The sequence below is a fragment of the Argiope bruennichi genome, chromosome 2, assembly GCF_947563725.1.
Source record: "Argiope bruennichi chromosome 2, qqArgBrue1.1, whole genome shotgun sequence".
Taxonomy (NCBI): Eukaryota; Metazoa; Arthropoda; class Arachnida; order Araneae; family Araneidae; genus Argiope; species Argiope bruennichi.
In genome coordinates, this window is record NC_079152.1 from 36,765,969 (window position 1) to 36,783,723 (window position 17,755).

At 27.5% G+C, this 17,755-nt stretch overlaps 1 protein-coding gene across 1 annotated transcript in view; it reads right to left on the reverse strand.

Moving 5' to 3' along the window:
• Positions 1 to 15,258, reverse strand: part of LOC129959640 (protein quiver-like) — a 62,989-nt gene extending 47,731 nt beyond the window's left edge. Inside the window, exon 1 of the mRNA XM_056072528.1 lies at positions 15,066 to 15,258. Coding sequence (XP_055928503.1) covers positions 15,066 to 15,105 — 40 coding nt within the window. The 5' untranslated portion in view covers positions 15,106 to 15,258. The remainder of the gene's footprint in view (positions 1 to 15,065) is intronic.
• Between the last annotated feature and the right edge of the window lie 2,497 nt (positions 15,259 to 17,755).

Sequence of the window (17,755 nt, forward strand, 5' to 3'; positions counted from 1 at the left end):
TTAATTTTTTCAAGAGTCCATTTATTTTTTAAACATTATGCCATTTAAGACATTTTTCATCAAGATGTACACACCTAAATTTAAAGATATAATATGTAAATTGATAGTTTATTTTCATCTGGAGGTTTATGAACTAACTTTCTAGCCATGATAAAATCAGATTATCAGACTATAGATTAAACACAAAATTCCCTTAAACATTGAAAATGACAAATAGTTTTGGGTTAAGATAATAAGAACTAAACAGTATTTTTAAGAATTTGCTTCTTTCTCCATTAAATTTCCAAGTAGGAAGAATAGTTTTATAGATAAAGTAATGGCAGCTGAGTGGATGCCGAGTCTATGGCCGAGTTCTTGGCCATAACGATAAAATTGGCAAAAGTTGGGTGACTATAAACGAAAGATACAGAATATTCAAAAATCGTAGTGATAATTCCCTTGAGACACGAGATTCAACGTTTTTTCTAACAGCCTGTTTGCCTTGTTTATTGAAAGTATAAAGAGCCGAGATACAGAGTTGATTAGGTTAGTTAGATTAATTACATTAACATCCCTTTTTAAACAACGCTAGGGAAATTTTGGGACAGATCACGTAAGTTTCAGCCTTGATCAGATGACGAGGAGGGAAGCGGAGCTGGCACCCTCCGTCTACAAACTTCCAGACCACCTCAGCGGTAGGACGTTTGGTCCTGACAGAATCAGCGTACCCCATACCCAGTTAGACCACCAAACCCAGACGACGGTTCTTTGGTGAAGTCGGGTTTCGAACATGAAACCCTCCGGTTCCGAAGCCGAGACCTTACCATCAGGTCACCACAGTCCGCGAGGCAGAGCTGAAATGAATATTTGTTGAGTGAAGAGAGAAGAGTTAACTTGAAGTGCTGTCCTTGAATAATTCTCTGAGTGCTTTGTATTTTTAGGATAGATAATAGCGATTTTATCAAAGAAATTTTTTTTCTCAACTGGCATCTTTATATTGTATTAATTTTGGTACATAATTCATTTTTCATATTATTAATGAAGAAAAACAAATTTTTAGAATAAAAGGGGTTTTTTGAGATTTTTTTTTAAATAAAAATTTAAAATAGATTTCAGAATAAAAAGTAGAATGTTTAAAAAAGAAAAATTTTAAAATGGAAAATTTTTTCCAAGTTGCATTTTGATTTTTTGTGTGTATTTTTCTGTTGTTATGAGTGAATTTCAAAGCTATTTTTTATAGAGATAGATTTAGAGTTTAGAAAAGAGTATTAGTCGAAGGAAGTTAGAGGGTTTCGTGAAGTTTTGTCCTTGAATAATTCTCTGAGAGCTTTGTACTGTTACGGTAGATAATAGTGATTATATCAAAGAAATTTTTCTCAACATGTAATTTCATATTGTATGAAATTTTTCTACATAATTCATTTTTCCTGTTACTAATGCACAAAAAAGAATTTTTAAAATACAAGGTTTTTTTTTTTTTAGATTTTTTAAAATAGAAATTTAGAATAGATGTCAGAATAAAAAGAAGAACTTTTAGAACAGAAACATTTTTGAATGGAACGTTTTTTCCAAGTTGTATTTTGATTTTTATGGGTTTTTTATGAAGGAATTTCCAAAGCCATTTTTTAATTTTGAAATTTAAAAATATCGTGCATTTAAAGGTTAAAGTCAAGTGTTTGCGATTAACAGTTTGTTTCGCTGTAGGCTATACTTAAAACAAATTATTTTTAACACATTTTTTCCTTTGATTTATACAAAAAATGAAAGTCCAAAAACAATTTTAAATAGATTTTTAAAAATCGGGCATTTAAAGATTAAAATATAAAAATTATTCTTTCAATGACCTCAATTTATTTATATATAATTTTGTTATTTAATTTTAATCAATTCTTAAAATATTCTTAAGCTTATTTGTTTGTTGCAATAAAACTCAAACCGTTTTCATTCTTGCTACAAATATTTTATTTTTGGAAATTTCTTCCATTAATGATGATAAAACTATGAAAACGTGGCTTGTTTGATAAATTCATTTTTAATAATATCCTTTGTGGTATTTAATATTCCATGTCTATTAAGTAATAAGTTTTTGCACGTAATATTCATTGTATAAGTTCATTTTTAAATTATGGTTTTAATAATATTTTAAATAATACTTACAATTAAACTTTGACTTTAAAAGTACACAGTGAGGAAACTTTTTTAAAAAAATATTTCCATTTTTAAACGCTTCTGCTTTTTCCCGCTCTATAATTAGGTGTATAGAACTATATTATTCTTATAATGTGAAAATAAGCTTCTAATTGGAGTACACTGATTTTTTTTTGTTGCTGTTGTTGAACTGAAGAAATTGTTATTGACTAATCACCTATGATTCTATATGAACTTTGAAACATATTTTTAATGCATTCAAAACTACATTGTTAAACGATTTTACTTTTTATTCCATTAAATTTTTACGATTACGAATATGCTCTGATTTAGTAAGTAAATTTTTATATTAATAGAATTTTGTTCACTTTCCTTTCAAACTAAATTCCAAATTTTTATTTTGAGATGCCAAAAAATTAAAGCGATTCATAGCTCAATAAGTAAAACGGGGCAAGGTTTTTAAACCAGTGTGTATCTACAAAAATGTGAAGTTTAAATATATTTTTCTGGTGAAGCCATTAGGAGCAAGTTGCATAAAATATTCATTTGAAATTCTTAGCAATTATGACTTCTGGTAGCCAATAAACTAGGTGATCAGCAGGGCAGGCTAATAAGGTAATAAAATAAGAAACAATGAAATGAAATACATAGAGTAATGAAATTTTATGCAAAAAAAATCATTATAATCAATTCTAATTTTATCTTCATTCTTCAGCTCTGTTATTAACATTAATTTTATCTTCATGTAATTTACGCCATCTATCTAATTAGATGACTCTCTCTTTAAGAGACAGTACAGAAAGGGTTATCTAATTAAATATATGATCTGAACATCAGAAGCGAGTCGTCGCAGCAAACTAGTTCTTTATAATATACTTAAATTACATCACCATAGTAAATTTATTCTTCCGGCTAATTTTCATAATAAAGGCATATGACAAATTACCAACATTTCACAATACAAAGGGCGTTTTATAAAGGGTGAGTTTTATCAAATTTTAATATAAACTAACAACAACAGATTTTCCACACAATTATTTTAAAGACAGTTTTAATTTTTAGCTAAATTAATTATTAATTTACATATTTTTACTTAAATAAAAAAAGCAGAAATTAGATAAAAATCTAGAACTTTGATGCATATTTTTTATGCTTTTAGCATTTACGTAAACAATAATTTAAAATGAAAAATGAAAAAATAATTGGCATTAGTTATCAGTAATCAGATTTAATAGTTGAAAATCTTTTAGCAGAAGAAAATATCATTGAGGGAAGAACAATTAATTACGATATCTTATGCCCTCACCTTCTTCGATATCAATTCCATATGTAAGCATTTGTTTCAAGAATTTTTATTCAAAACAGATAACATTTTAAGTAGAACTACTGATTGGTTAATTTCATTCTTATTCATGTTCTTCATCTGCCATACATAAAAATCAATTGGATTGTCATCCATTTTATACTGTTTGACTTTTGTTTTTCAAAGCATAAATACATAATAATATTCTTAAGAATATTTTGATCGAAACGCAGAAACAGTATCAGATAATTCTAAAAAATTTAAAGTATCGATTGGCAAACTACTCTATCTCTCCTTTAATTTTCATGTTTCAAATCTAATAATTGATCTGAAATGCCACGGAAATACTTAGATGGAAAAAGAAGGGATGATTTATTTTTTTTCTATGCATCTTCATTACCTTAAAAAACTCTAATTAATTCCCATCGCTGAAGAAAGATAATAAATAGGATATTGCGTGATATTACTTTTCAAAACACAGAACTTCTAATTTTTAAGATACCTTAGTTTTCATTACCAGAAAATCTTTTTTAAAAAAGGCGATTTAATTTTTCGTGGTATGTATTTAACCCTTGTTTAGACCTTTAAACGCTTTTTTTAATTACAATGTTAATTAACTTTTTTGGGGTTTATAAATTTTTATTTCTGGATCTTTGATATTTTTAAGCAGTTATAAAAAACAAAATGGTTTAGTCCTAGATTATCATAATAAAGTAAAAATCACTTTAAGTTAAAACTGGATAGTCGTTACAGTACGATTGATCTCAAACAGTTCCTTGTAATGTACCTACCTGATATGCCAGTTTGGTTGATAAAATATTGAACTACTGATCAATAGTACCTTCTCAATAAAATGGGAAAAACGAGTAATAAGGAGAGAAAATTCTTCTAAATATCTAGGCTTTTCAATTGCAGAAAATATAATCCAGACTACACATCTCCAGAATCGAAAAAGCAAAACAACCCTCACATATCAAAATTTAATTAAGATAGCAAAGCCAGTTTAAAGACTGAAAAAAGGTGACGACTTTCTTTTACTGTGTACGAAAGAATGATTACCATGGGGCAGCAGTCTAAGCGTATTATCCCAAATTGTGGCAAAAGGGACTTCTCAAATCAATTCAAAGAAAATTTCTACTGAATATCTGAGAATTCTATCGTAATATTGCTAAACCATCTCTTCGAGTCGTCAAAGGATTTCTTCCCTTTCAAAAGCACAGCAAGAATCGGTTATAATCAGAGTGATTCGACACGGAAAGTCCAGTAGATTTATTGGCACACATTTTAATCCAGGAAACATTGAAAAATGAAAAAAAAAATCCAGCAACAAATCCAGATCTGGAGAAAAGAATCAAAATAAGTCCACAATTCACATTTTTGAAACGTGTTCTAACATACCACCTTCACGAATAGCTCCAAAATAAAGAGAGTGTGAGTTTTTCAAAGCATGTAATCAATTCCCACTGGATAGCACGGCTTAGTAACAAGAAATCGGCTTTCCAAGTGGAACTCCTAGCATTGTATCATGCAGCTGAATAAGCTAGTTATCTGACAAATCCAACTAACATTTGGCGTCATAGCAAATCCTAGTTTGCATACACTGGTATGCATAATCCTATCAAACCTGTTAACTCATTAGTTAAGTCAACTCAAATCTTACTCAAAAAGCTTTAAAATATTCATCTTTGATGGATAAAGATATACGTATGTAAGGAATATCAAGGTAATGAAACTGTACATTTTAACTAAACAGGCTTCCACCGAATATATCCGAATGCAACATCTTTCTCCACGATTGCTTTAACAGAGAACTAATGCAACTTTCTATCAATGAATAATATCAATGAATTTAAAATGTACTTTTGATCCTTTTTTGTCATTGTTTTATTTTTCATTGTTTTTAACCTATTTTTTATTGCTATTTTTGTTCCAAAGGGAATGGAATTTAAGAGAGATAGGGGAAACAATCCCTCTTTTCTTTCCAAAAGTTACCCAACATCAGGACAGTGACATATTTGCTGGCATATTTGCAAAAATACATAGTTCCTTCCCAACTTTCTTTAAATGGCTTATCTTGAATATTACAGACAAGTGTGTATATAGTGGAACTCGAAAGCCTTTGCATTATGCTACCTTCTGCTTTTTTATTGCATCTTTTCATCAGAAAAAATCAGCACCAGACCTAGAAACTACCTGTGGTAAAAGAGTTTTTCTAAATAGCCATTCTAAGATGAATATCCGATCACTCATGAAAGTTTATTAATGAATCTGAAAAGCCCATTCGCAGCGACTTTATCATTGATATAACTTTCTTCAAATGAACAACCACCTTATTTTTGAAAGTATACCCCAAAAGACCACTTGTTCACTTTACGAGAGCCTAAGAAGCATTTTCAGGAACTGTATCCTTTACGTCAGACTTTCTTTTTTTATGCATTTATTTTTATATTTAGATTTTTTACAGCCCTGACCCAAACATACCAGCATACAGACTTGGCCCTTGATTTTTTTCTAGATCCAAATTTGTAAAATGCTTTTAATAATATTCTCGATTTATACCAGTATCTTGTCTCTGTTTACCATATTGTTTTAAAATGTACTTTTGATCCTTTTTTGTCATTGTTTTATTTTTTCATTGTTTTTAACCTATTTTTTATTGCTATTTTTGTTCCAATTTTATATTTAAGCACTTTTTTACAACAAACGTTTGCCCTATGGTCCTATACATTTTTTTCTTGCTTTGCAAAGCCCCATTACGGCCATATTAATTGTCTTCAATTATAAATCTGATTATCTCTACCTTCTTAAAAAGACAAGGAACCTGCCGATCTTTCATCTAATGCTTTCTCAGAAAAAACAAAACAAGCTTCACATTTTTTTATGCGTTTAGCCATTCTCACTATCGTTGGGAGTCTTCACAATTCTGGGTGCAAGTGCATGCATTAGTGTTAAAAATAAAGCAATAACTCAGGTGGAAGAACATGAATTAGAGGAAGATTATGTTTTATTTTTATACTTCATATTTAACTAATACTATTCAATAAACTAATAGATAAATGTGCGCTTTAGAAACGAATTATTCACTCAGTCTTCATGAGTACTGGGGATTTTCTTGGTTTTCGTCTTAACTATATATATATATATAATTCATTTTCTTCAGAAAATTATCCATGAATGCAAACGACTCCCACACAGTTAAGTCTTCATACAAATATTTTATCTCAAGTTATCTAAGATACGGCAGACATCACACTTCTTTTTTATCATCGATAATCGAATTAAGGACTTAGCCAGATTTATCTGACTGAGATTAAAATCACATCGTAGCTTTCGGCTGGCATGCTCTTCAGGGGGCGTGAAATAAAACTGAGTTGTATATTTTAGTTCATTTCGTCATTCTTACAATCATTAAATCGATGTTAAATAATATACGTATATTTCCAAGAAAAATTCAACTGCATATAATTTTTGGCGGTGATCTTAATGTCTTTTTTTTTAATTTGAAATAGAAAATTGTCCATTTTTTTTTATCTACATTGCGTATAATTTTCTGGGAAATTTTAGTTGGGTTTTTATTAATTAACACACAAATGAGTAAGGAAGGGCAATCTTATTTTAATACAAAATGAAGAAATACGAAAATTTTAACATTTCAAATCATGAGGTCAATTACAAATTAGTATCCAATGCCTTTCTCAAAAGAATATTTTTTCTCTTTCGTATTTTTTATAGTACATTCGTCTATCAGTGTATTCTCATGGGCTTTCTAATATCTTATTTAAAACGCCAGCAGTGGTTTGCTATAGTAATAACATCCAAAATTTCCTTGACAGCATTTTCCCATATTCTTTATATCTTGATAAAATCTCTCTCCTTATTCTTTACTAAAAACTCTTTCAGAAAAATGCTCGACATGAGGGCTCATAACATTAATATTCAGGCTCATATTGCGTCTTGAATGATGCCATCATCTATTTGATTACGTTTTTTAATTCAAATACCACGCAACAATTTCTCAATACTTGTGCACTGCATTTTTGAATGAATACCATGCTTCCTTTTCAATTGCAGTCATATTGTTAGTAAACAAAACATCGAGCAAAAGTTTTCGTATGTCATATCTTACAAAAATAGCTTTTTGTCAATTTAGTCTTGAGAATTTTGTGAACATGAAACTAAGAATTCCGCTTACTCCATCTTTTGGTAAAGACCAAGTTATTTCAAATGCTTTAATTTGATCTGTAATGATGGTGAAAAATTCCTATAAGAAATCCCAAAAAAATTCCTATAAAAATTTTTAAAAAGAAGAATATATAAGAATTTTTTTCAAGATTTTGTTAACATTTTTTTAAGTTTTAGTATTTAGGTTTAATGAAACATCAGAACTACTATGAAGTCTACTTTAAATGAAGTTATTGTTCTCGACTGCTCCACAAGGGAAAAAATAGCTTGAATATAACATTTAATTTGATTGTTGATCCAATAATATAGAAAATTTCAGAAATGCTTACAAAACATAAAGCAATATTTATGGCTCTTTATTTTTTACACAATTAGCAATAAACCATTACAATTTTCTTCAAAATGTACTAAGTGACACATATCAATTGTGCCAAAGTCATTGCCATTTTACATCAGCACCATCTTGAAGGTAATTTTTCAGGAATCTATAAATAAGTACCACAAATCGAAATGGTGTTCAATTGCTAAATAGGCTATTAGCTCAAGGACCTCAAGACAGTAAATAAGATTTCCCTTTTTTAAAAATTTGGAGAAAGATTTTTCTCTCGAATCCTATGTTATAAAGATAATACTCCAGATAATAATAATTTTTTTTGAGCCTCAAATCCAAAAGTTTAACTTATTTTTCTGAGGATGCCAAATGTATAATCAAATTATTCACCATGCATTGATTGAAAAATTGAATCTTCATCTAATAATGAATAATTTAAGAGACTTAATCTAATAAGTCTACAAAACATTAGTTTATGAAACTGTTTAAAATATAAGGCAATGAACAAAATCTTTGGATCTTTGAATCAAGTATCTTGTACTCTCGCTAATATAATAACAATCCATATATTTATTTTGTTCAAGATATTTTCTGGTTTATATGATTGTAAAAACTAGAACGTAACTAGATAGCTACGTGCTTTGCTTGTTTAAAGCAATCCATGACATGACATTACTCATTTTGTCGCTTTTGTTTAAACAATGTAACAATCGTAACAAATCATTTTATATCAGATTTCTTCTGCCAAGAACAGCTATTTACAAGAGAGCTCACGTACAATAAGACTGCTAAAATCAGAGTTTACTTTTAGAGTTTGCAGAGTTTTTGAGTGCCTTCTATACTTTAGACTTTTGCACGGCAACAAAACATTTTTAAACCCCTAATTGTAGAAATACTCCAAAATAAGATCGGACTTAAAGCAAAAAATCTTTCTTACCAAAAACAAAGATTATATACCGTCTGAAAACAAAAAATGTGATTAGAGATTATGACGAATAACATTTTGACACTGTATTATTTATGAATCAAAGAAGAAAAAATAAAATAATGGTTACATTTTAAAAAACTTCCTTAAACCCGAACTATTAATTGAATAAAAAGAATGATTTCCCATATTTTAGAGAGTATGTTATCTCTAGAGACCGAAAGCTTTGTATTTCTCTTATAATTAGATAATAGTCTTCTGCTAGCCCAAGTCTCTCAAAAGGAAAAAGACTCTGGTTGGAAGATTTTGTTCTGGATGAAATTTGTTATATTAACAGTACGCTTTTAGGGTGCTCGCTCATTAAAATATTAAAGCTCAATAGCCGGTCAATCCCAACCTCAAAAAAAAACCTTTTAGATTTAAGACATAGCTTATACATTAGTAAGTTGTCCCTATTATTGAGCAGCGACGTAGTATGGGGGAAGGGATAGAATAAATACTTTATTATTAACCAGCTGCTGGGGGTTCAATTACGGTGAAATTATTTAATTCATAATTTTATATAAAATAAACACTTTAAAAATATTTTTATTCAAATATTAATAATTTCTTATCCATAAAATAATCGTTCATTCTTATGGTTTTCGAATCAAAGTTGAATTTAATTTTTTAACATAATGAAAGTTTTGAATACATTTTAATGGTGATAAATACTTACTATAGTTATTCTTATAAAAATAAAATTCCTATAAGATTTCCCAATAGTAAAGTTTAGAATTTTTTTTATCTCTATCTTTTATTTTTTAATTCCATATAAGATTCAGAATTATAATTATCATAAAAATATTCGAAACAAAAAAAATATTAATTGTGACTTCGTGCACAATTAATAAATGGCGACTGTGCGTGCTCATAAGAGCAACAATTCTTTAAAAGATTTATTGGGAAATTATTGCGAATTTATTGGGAAAGATTTATTGGAACCTAACATTTTAGACTACTTGCTTATATATTCAATAGATAAACATGTTCTGGTTCCAGTTGTGGCTCTAACCATTTTGAAAATTTAGAAAAAAATTTTATACTATTTTAATCCAATAATTTACAATTTTTTTACAACTTTTAATGATAATATAAATTTTAATTATTAATTATCACATATAAACTTATTTTTATACTTATTTAACTTTTTTAATTAAATTTTAACCATATTTTTATTATGTGAATAAAAATTTATTTTGTAGTTGAAAATAATTAATATTTTATTAAAAATATTTGCAAATATTTAATTTCATTTGAACTTATTAGTTTCTTAAAATGAAAAAAAAACAAGCAACTCATGGAGAATCAAATCGATTCGGAACATTTTGTTGGCACCTATTAAATTATTGCCCATGTTGCTTCAATCCTGAATAATCTCAACAGCTAACTAGCATATAAGCTATGCCTAATATTTGAGGATATTATTCTGTGAATTGACTGGTTATTACGCTCTAATATTTTAATGAGCAAACGTGCATTCCGCTTATATATAATATTTCATCCCGAACTAATTTTCCCAACCTGTGCCCTTCCACTTGTTTGAGTTTGAGTTTATTTTTTATGGCACAAAAGCCACCTTTGGCTAAGCTGCGCCACATTCGTGAAATTAAAATACATGTATCAATTTATAATAAAATCAATACATGGAATGCTTACAAAACCCAAATGTCTAAAAGCATCAAACTGTGAGTCATGAAAAAACGCAACAATGATGTAAGGTATGGTACTGTACTAAAAAGCGAGACTAATGTTTATATATGATTATAAAAAAAACAATATTTTTTTAACTAAAAAGGGTAACATGCGGGGTTTTAGAAAGCAATTCACCCTAATCAGGGTGAGATCTCTGAAAATATGCAAGGCGCTGTAAAGAAAACCGAGGACACTCCACAAGAATGTGTAAAACAGACATAAGACTATTACAAATTGAGCAAAATGGTGTTAGGTTCCCCATCAACAGATGTCGGTGGGTGAATCGAGTGTGCTGGATCCACAACCTAGTTAAAATTGTGTCCAGTTTTCTGCTGTTTAATGTGGGCCAGAGATCTATTGTAGGCTTAATTGAATGAAGCTTATTATGAATCTGCTCATCCCTTCAGCTAGCCATTTGAAATGCAAAATGTTACATGTATATTTCTTATAATCAGAAAGAGGAATTTGTGTTCGGAAGAAAGTAATAGTCGATTTAGCTGCCACGTCAATCTTTTCATTTCCCGGAATTCCTACAGGTGCGGGGACCCAGCATAAAATAATTTGAAAACCCTTCCAAATAAAATCCATTTATTTGAGAAGATGGTTAACCGGATGAACACAGTATATCTGCGAGGTCTCACAACGAAAAAAGTCTTGGAAGCATACAATAAAATAATATTTGCTAGGTCGAAATCTTTCTGACTGTCAGAAAGAATAAATATTTTTATTCAATTATTACTATATATTCCGTTATTACGGGGGAAAAAAGACTGATTTTGACACCACAACACAATTACGTTATATATCTCCCGGCAATGAAATCGTTTACTTAGAAGAATAGACGGATATGCCTCCGATATCTCAATCTTATTTAAGAATTGTAATAAAATCCTGACACTGTCTAATTGATTAAAGCAAAGAATGGCTGAGGAATATGAAGGCATTCCTAATGACTGAGGAATATGAAGGCATTCCTAATTCCATTCCTCAGCCATTCCATCGTTCCATTTATTCAATAATATTTATTCAAATTTTAATGATGAAGCTAATATTAATGATTCAAGGTATACTATTACCATTGGGGAGAGTTTTTTTACAAAATGAAACTGATTAATTGTTTTTCCTTTTGAAAAATGCCTATAAAATTAAATAAAAGTAAATATTTTTAAACATAAAGGTATTAAGGAATAATTAAAATGCAAATTGGACTTAAAATAATATAGAAGCGTCAGAAATAGCTAATTTTGCAAATTCTACTTCTAACGTAAAAGTAAATATAAAACAAACATTTTTAAAAACTTATTTGGGAACTTGAAAGTATTTTGCAATGAGTAAATAAGATTACTTGAAAAATATATTTAATTTCGATTTAAGATTTATACTTTTAAAAGAAATGGTTTTATGATTGCTGCAAAATTCTTTTTCCATTTAAAATCTGTATAGGAAATTTCAATGAAGTGAAATCTTTAAAGTCAGCATGATTATAATAGATGAAAGCAAATAATAAAATCAAATTTAAAAAAAACATATTAGTTAATTGGTAGATTAACAAACACTTAATATAATAATTTTAACTTAAATAAGTGCACAGTTTCTAACATAAAAGAAAACTCAAATGAGGATCTATAATTTATATTTTGTCTGGTGAAATAAGAATATAAAAATCGATATTTTAGTAGAAATAGGTCAGATTAGAAGTACATATATGTATTAAGTAGAAACATGACATCTGAATGTTCCTTGTTATCAGCAAAAAAAATCCCGCAATGGTCGATAGAAATGAAATTAATTTTCATCAAAATTATGCAAGGCTGCACTTGGGAAAAATTATCCTATAATGATTGTCCTGTTTAAACTATTCTGATAAAGAAAATATTGAAGAATATTCTCTTAGATCAACTATGTTCTTCAAATATTTCTGGCTTAAATTTAATCTTTTTTAAACAATTTTATGGTAATTTATTAAAATCTTAATAAAATCAATTTAATAATAAAAAAGGAAATAAAAAGACCAATTATTTGTTCCTCATACACCAAAAATGTTTTTAAAAGTAATTTAATGTAAATTAAACAATAATTGATTAATCTTTTTAATATTTTAGAAGCAAAACCAAGCAAATGTTAATATAAGAATTGAATTTTATTCTGACTGTTTGTCAGTTAAAGTAGTTTTTCTTTTATTCTCTATTACGAATGAATAAATCAAATCAAGTATATTTAAAATTCTATAGAAAATCTTGATTAAAAAAGAATTCGATCTTAAAAAATTAAATTTTTAATACAATTATTATGGTTTTTTTAAAAATTATTTAAGCTTATCCATATTTACTTTTCAATTGTCTGAATAATTTGATTTATTATGATGAAATATCATTTTAAAATTATAAAATCGCTTTTGAAAATGGTCATGGAATAATTTCGTCAGACAATCTAAAGTTTAGCATTCTTATTGAAATAATGAATCGCTTAATGCTTCACAGATTCGATAAAATGATTTAAATTATTATCAAGTGTTCTGTCTCCAAATATTTGAATGACAAAAAAGTTTAAGAGTAAAAATAGAAGCTAATTCAAATCTGATATTTTGATCATGTGAGATATGCTCATATTTTTATTTGTTAAATTAAAAATTAAATAATTTTGGAAATCTATTTCATTTAAATTCTTATAAAAGTTTCAAAGTCTATTAGATTATTTCAAAATTTTATTTATCAACTTATTATATTTTTGAAAGCTAACGGTATTAAGAGCTTAAATAGTCTTATTCAAAAAAAATTCTTATAATCAAATAAAAAGTTTTGGATTGATTCATATTTTATCTGTGACATTATTGAAAAGTATATTGTTCTTCAAATTATTGATGAATATAAATTATCAAATATTTGTCATTTATACTTAAAAATAAAGCATTAAAATAAAATACCGAAATTATTGTCATATAAAAATAAAGTTTTAAGTTTTTATTTCTATGTAATTAAATAAATTCTAACTTACACTTCCTTAAGTGTTAGCATTTTGAAACAGTATTAAAATTATCTTTCATTTCCAGATTATTTCACTCCATAATTTCATTATCAAACCCATACAATTTCTACAACTCGTCCATTTTGTTTCTTAAAACACACACACCAATCATTTAAAAAAATGGAAGATTTATTTCAATTTGAATTTCTGGTTTCATGCCTAATTTGAAACACTTTCAGTTGCAAAAACATTCAACCATTTTACAGAACCCATTGATACATGATATAAATTGATAAAGTATCATATAAAAAATTATAATACATTTGGTTTTCATTGTTTTGAATTGATTTCAGCAATTTTCAATTGGGAGACTTGTTCACATTTTAAGACAGAAAAATTAAAGAAATACTCTTATTATTAAAAAAAAAATTTAATCCTATTCATAAAACTTAACTCAAAATTTATTATCCTTGAAAATTAACTCATTAACTAACTTAATAATACTCATGGTTTTATGAATCCATTAGGAGAGTTTTGAACTGCTTGAAAAATTTATTTTATTGCTTTATCTGTGGAGTTGCCACGTAATTTTAGCTATTTCTTTACGAAATGTACTTTTATCATAATGGTTTTATATTTTCTGCAGGAATAATATTGAGAATGGAAAGTTTTAAGTTACACTTGATAAAGAAGCGTACAAATATTTGTCTACTGCTGAAATAATTTTGTCAATAACTTTTTTCTTTAAGTTGTTAGGAATATTCATAACAATATATTATTTAATTTTTTGTTGCTTTTATTTATAAATTTTGGATACTTATAATTTATATTACTTAATATTTTGAAACCTAGATAGTACTTCAAACTTCTAAAAATACACTTTCTCCATCATCAAATGAATATTTCTGTTTTACAAACTGTATTTATAACTAAAATTCGGAAATTGAAAATCCCTCATTAAAGCATTTGGATCACCATTGATTTCCATATATGGATACAGAGCAAAAGAGTATATTTATTCTGCAAAATAAAAAGGATTAAAAATAAATAGGGTGTTCGTTTGTTTTTGTTATTTAAAAGGTGCGTGATAATTCTTTATATCGCTTGACACTTTTGACCAACATCTAAAATGATTTTTGTAAAATTATATAATTAAAAACGGAATTTAACACTTCGTATTCTTGTCGCGATACTTTTCACTTGATGATAAAGAAAAAAATATTATTTGCACACAGCGACACAAAGAAAGAAACTATTGTGAAAACTAGCAAAAACAACACCAAAATTATTCAGCCCACCACCTCCGGTCAAGATCATAAAATCATCTTTGCTCGTTTTTTTTTCACTAAAACTCCTGAGATAAACTGTTATTATTGTCCACACGTTGACTTTTGGCATGTTATCAAAACGGACAACCAGCCTATAAAACGCATCCCTTTCTTCTTCCAAGCGTGGAAGATGATGATGGGAAAAAAAGAAGAAAAAAATGAATCCCTTACCTGTAAAAATGGCAAAGACTGCGAATCTGACTCTCCACATTTGTAAGAAACCAGGCACCTTTTTGTGTTGAGCATCGGTTATTGAAATCTAAATTGATGAACAGTTATAAAAGGGGAACTTTTTCATGAAAACGGAAAGATACCAGCACATTCATTAAAAATTGGCAATGTGCCTGGTACGGCTCTACTCTATCTTAGGCGATGCAACCGAACATCTGGAATCCAGCCAACAAGAACCCCTTCGCAAACTCTAGTGCCGTCGATAGCGCCAAGCTTCGGGAGTGTTTTCTCGCCAAGTGTTGAAAATGCACGGTTATTTATATGGAGTATTTATTTCTGATAAAATTGTGTTACTCTTTCGAGAAAAGGGTGCATCTATAAAAGGCTATTTGATGCTGCGGGATTTTAATTTGTTTTGCTGGAATGTTTTATTTAAAATCGATAAAAAGCGTTTTAGTGCTCGTAAACGGATTCGGAAATGGCTTTTCTCGGAATGGCTCCGTTCATTAATCAGGTTAATTGCGTTCGAATTTTACGTCAGGCATTAACACATTCCACTGTCTATAGAAATGCAATGATCTTTAGATTATTGTGTTGTTTATTAACTGGAATTAGATGGCTGATTAATTGCAAAACTATCACCTTGTTTTCATATCCATTGAAATAAATATCTATCCCTACAAAAAAAATCAGATTTCTGCTTATTTAATACAAAGCGTTTTAGTATTACATATCTGTAATACTAACACACCAATGTTTAATTCAAGAGAAAAATATATACTTTTCGTCATTTAGAAACCCACCTTATTCATAAACTGCAATAGTTTGTTATAGCACTCTTGCGAAACATAACATTTTGAAAAATTTAATGCATGAGTCGCATTTAAAGTTATGTGATCATTGGAATATCAAAAAATTAAAACGTTTATTTCTTATAAAGATAAAAAAAAAGTTAATGTCTTAAGCACTCTTTTAGTAATAATGAAAATAATATTTATGGTAAATCTGGATATCAAAATATAAACTATAAAACCTTGAGACGCTGATATAAATAATCAAAAATAACTGGATTTTTAATCGCAATCATAATGTGATTTGATATGAAATAGTTGAAGAATTTTCTATCTTTTGATACATATTATGATTTAATTTCATTATTTAATGTTATAAAATCTCAGGTTTTTACGTTACATGTTTTTTTTATTTAAAAAAAAATTGTTTCCTTTAATTTATTCTACTAATAAATTGGAGCTTTCTTTTTATTTTATTTTTCTTTTCTTTTCATTTTATTTTATTTTATTTTATTCTTCTTTTTTATGCTTAAACTTTCATTATTGAAATTATTTTGGAATCATGAAATCGACATTTCACTAATTCTTATCTATATGTTGCTCTTCGTATTAAATCAAAGCTAGATAAAATCAAGCAATATATTGATAATTAATATCTGGAAAAAAATATTAAAATTTCGTGTTGTTATCTGTATAATGTAGTTGTGTTGTTATCAGTGTAACGTACATTAAGTTATTTCATTCAAGACCTCCTAAGGTCATTGAAGACTGTTCTCGATAAGCCAAAATTATTTATTGACTATTCTAGTCTTTTACAAATAACAAAGTTGAAATATAAAAAAAGAATCTACAATAAAACAGCCTTTATCATCACCTTCTAAAATGATAGTCGTATAGAATTAAAATAATAGCATCCAAATAGAGCTTATGTCAAATAAGACACCATTTTCATTATTTACTTATATATGATGTAAAAATATGAATAAATATTGTCAAAAATATTTAAGGGAAATTCGAATTTCAGGTCAAAAAATCATGCCTTGATGATGTTTTAAACTTAGTTTAACTAAATCGTTGTAAAAAAAAAAATTTCGTAATTGTCACAGCAACGATGCACACATAGAAAAAGATATTTAATAAAAACAAGGGCAATCCATATGTATTAATGTAGTAAATAAAAGTGGTATTGTTAAATGTACTTAAAAATATCTTTAAAAATTTATTAAAGTTGGAGAAAAATTGCATGAAAATAAAATTCAGTTATCACTAAAGAAAAGCTAATATTTTTATTTTTAAAGTGATGCAAAAATTATTTTAAAACAATAATAATGTTTTAACTGATAGATTATGAGTATTAACTTTTTGCTTAGTTTTTAATATAGGTAAGTTTATTAAATGTTATGAGGAAACTTTAAATATATGGAAAAAAATTTCTTATTGAAAGTGGTATTTAATGTATTTATTATTGTGTTTGTGTTGTGGAAATAGTGTATTCAAAATTACATATTTTTTTTATTACATACTTATTTTTGATACTACTTCTTTCAAAATATTGAATTTTGAAATTGAATATTGAAATTGAAATGAATATTGAAAAAATTGAATATTGAAATTGAATTGAATATTGAAAAAATTGAATATTGAAATTGAATTGAATATTGAAAAAATTGAATATTGAATAAGAAAATTATTACTTATCTATTGAAATTACTTATAGCTTATTTATTTATGATGCACTTATGACATATTAAAAATAAATCTTTAATGCAAAATTTAGTTCAAAAATTTCTTTTAATTAATCATTAATCTTCCTTAAGTATTTTTCATTTATATTAAAAAATTATTGATAAAATGTATGTCAAAGTTATATGAATTATATGTATATGTTTACAATACAAA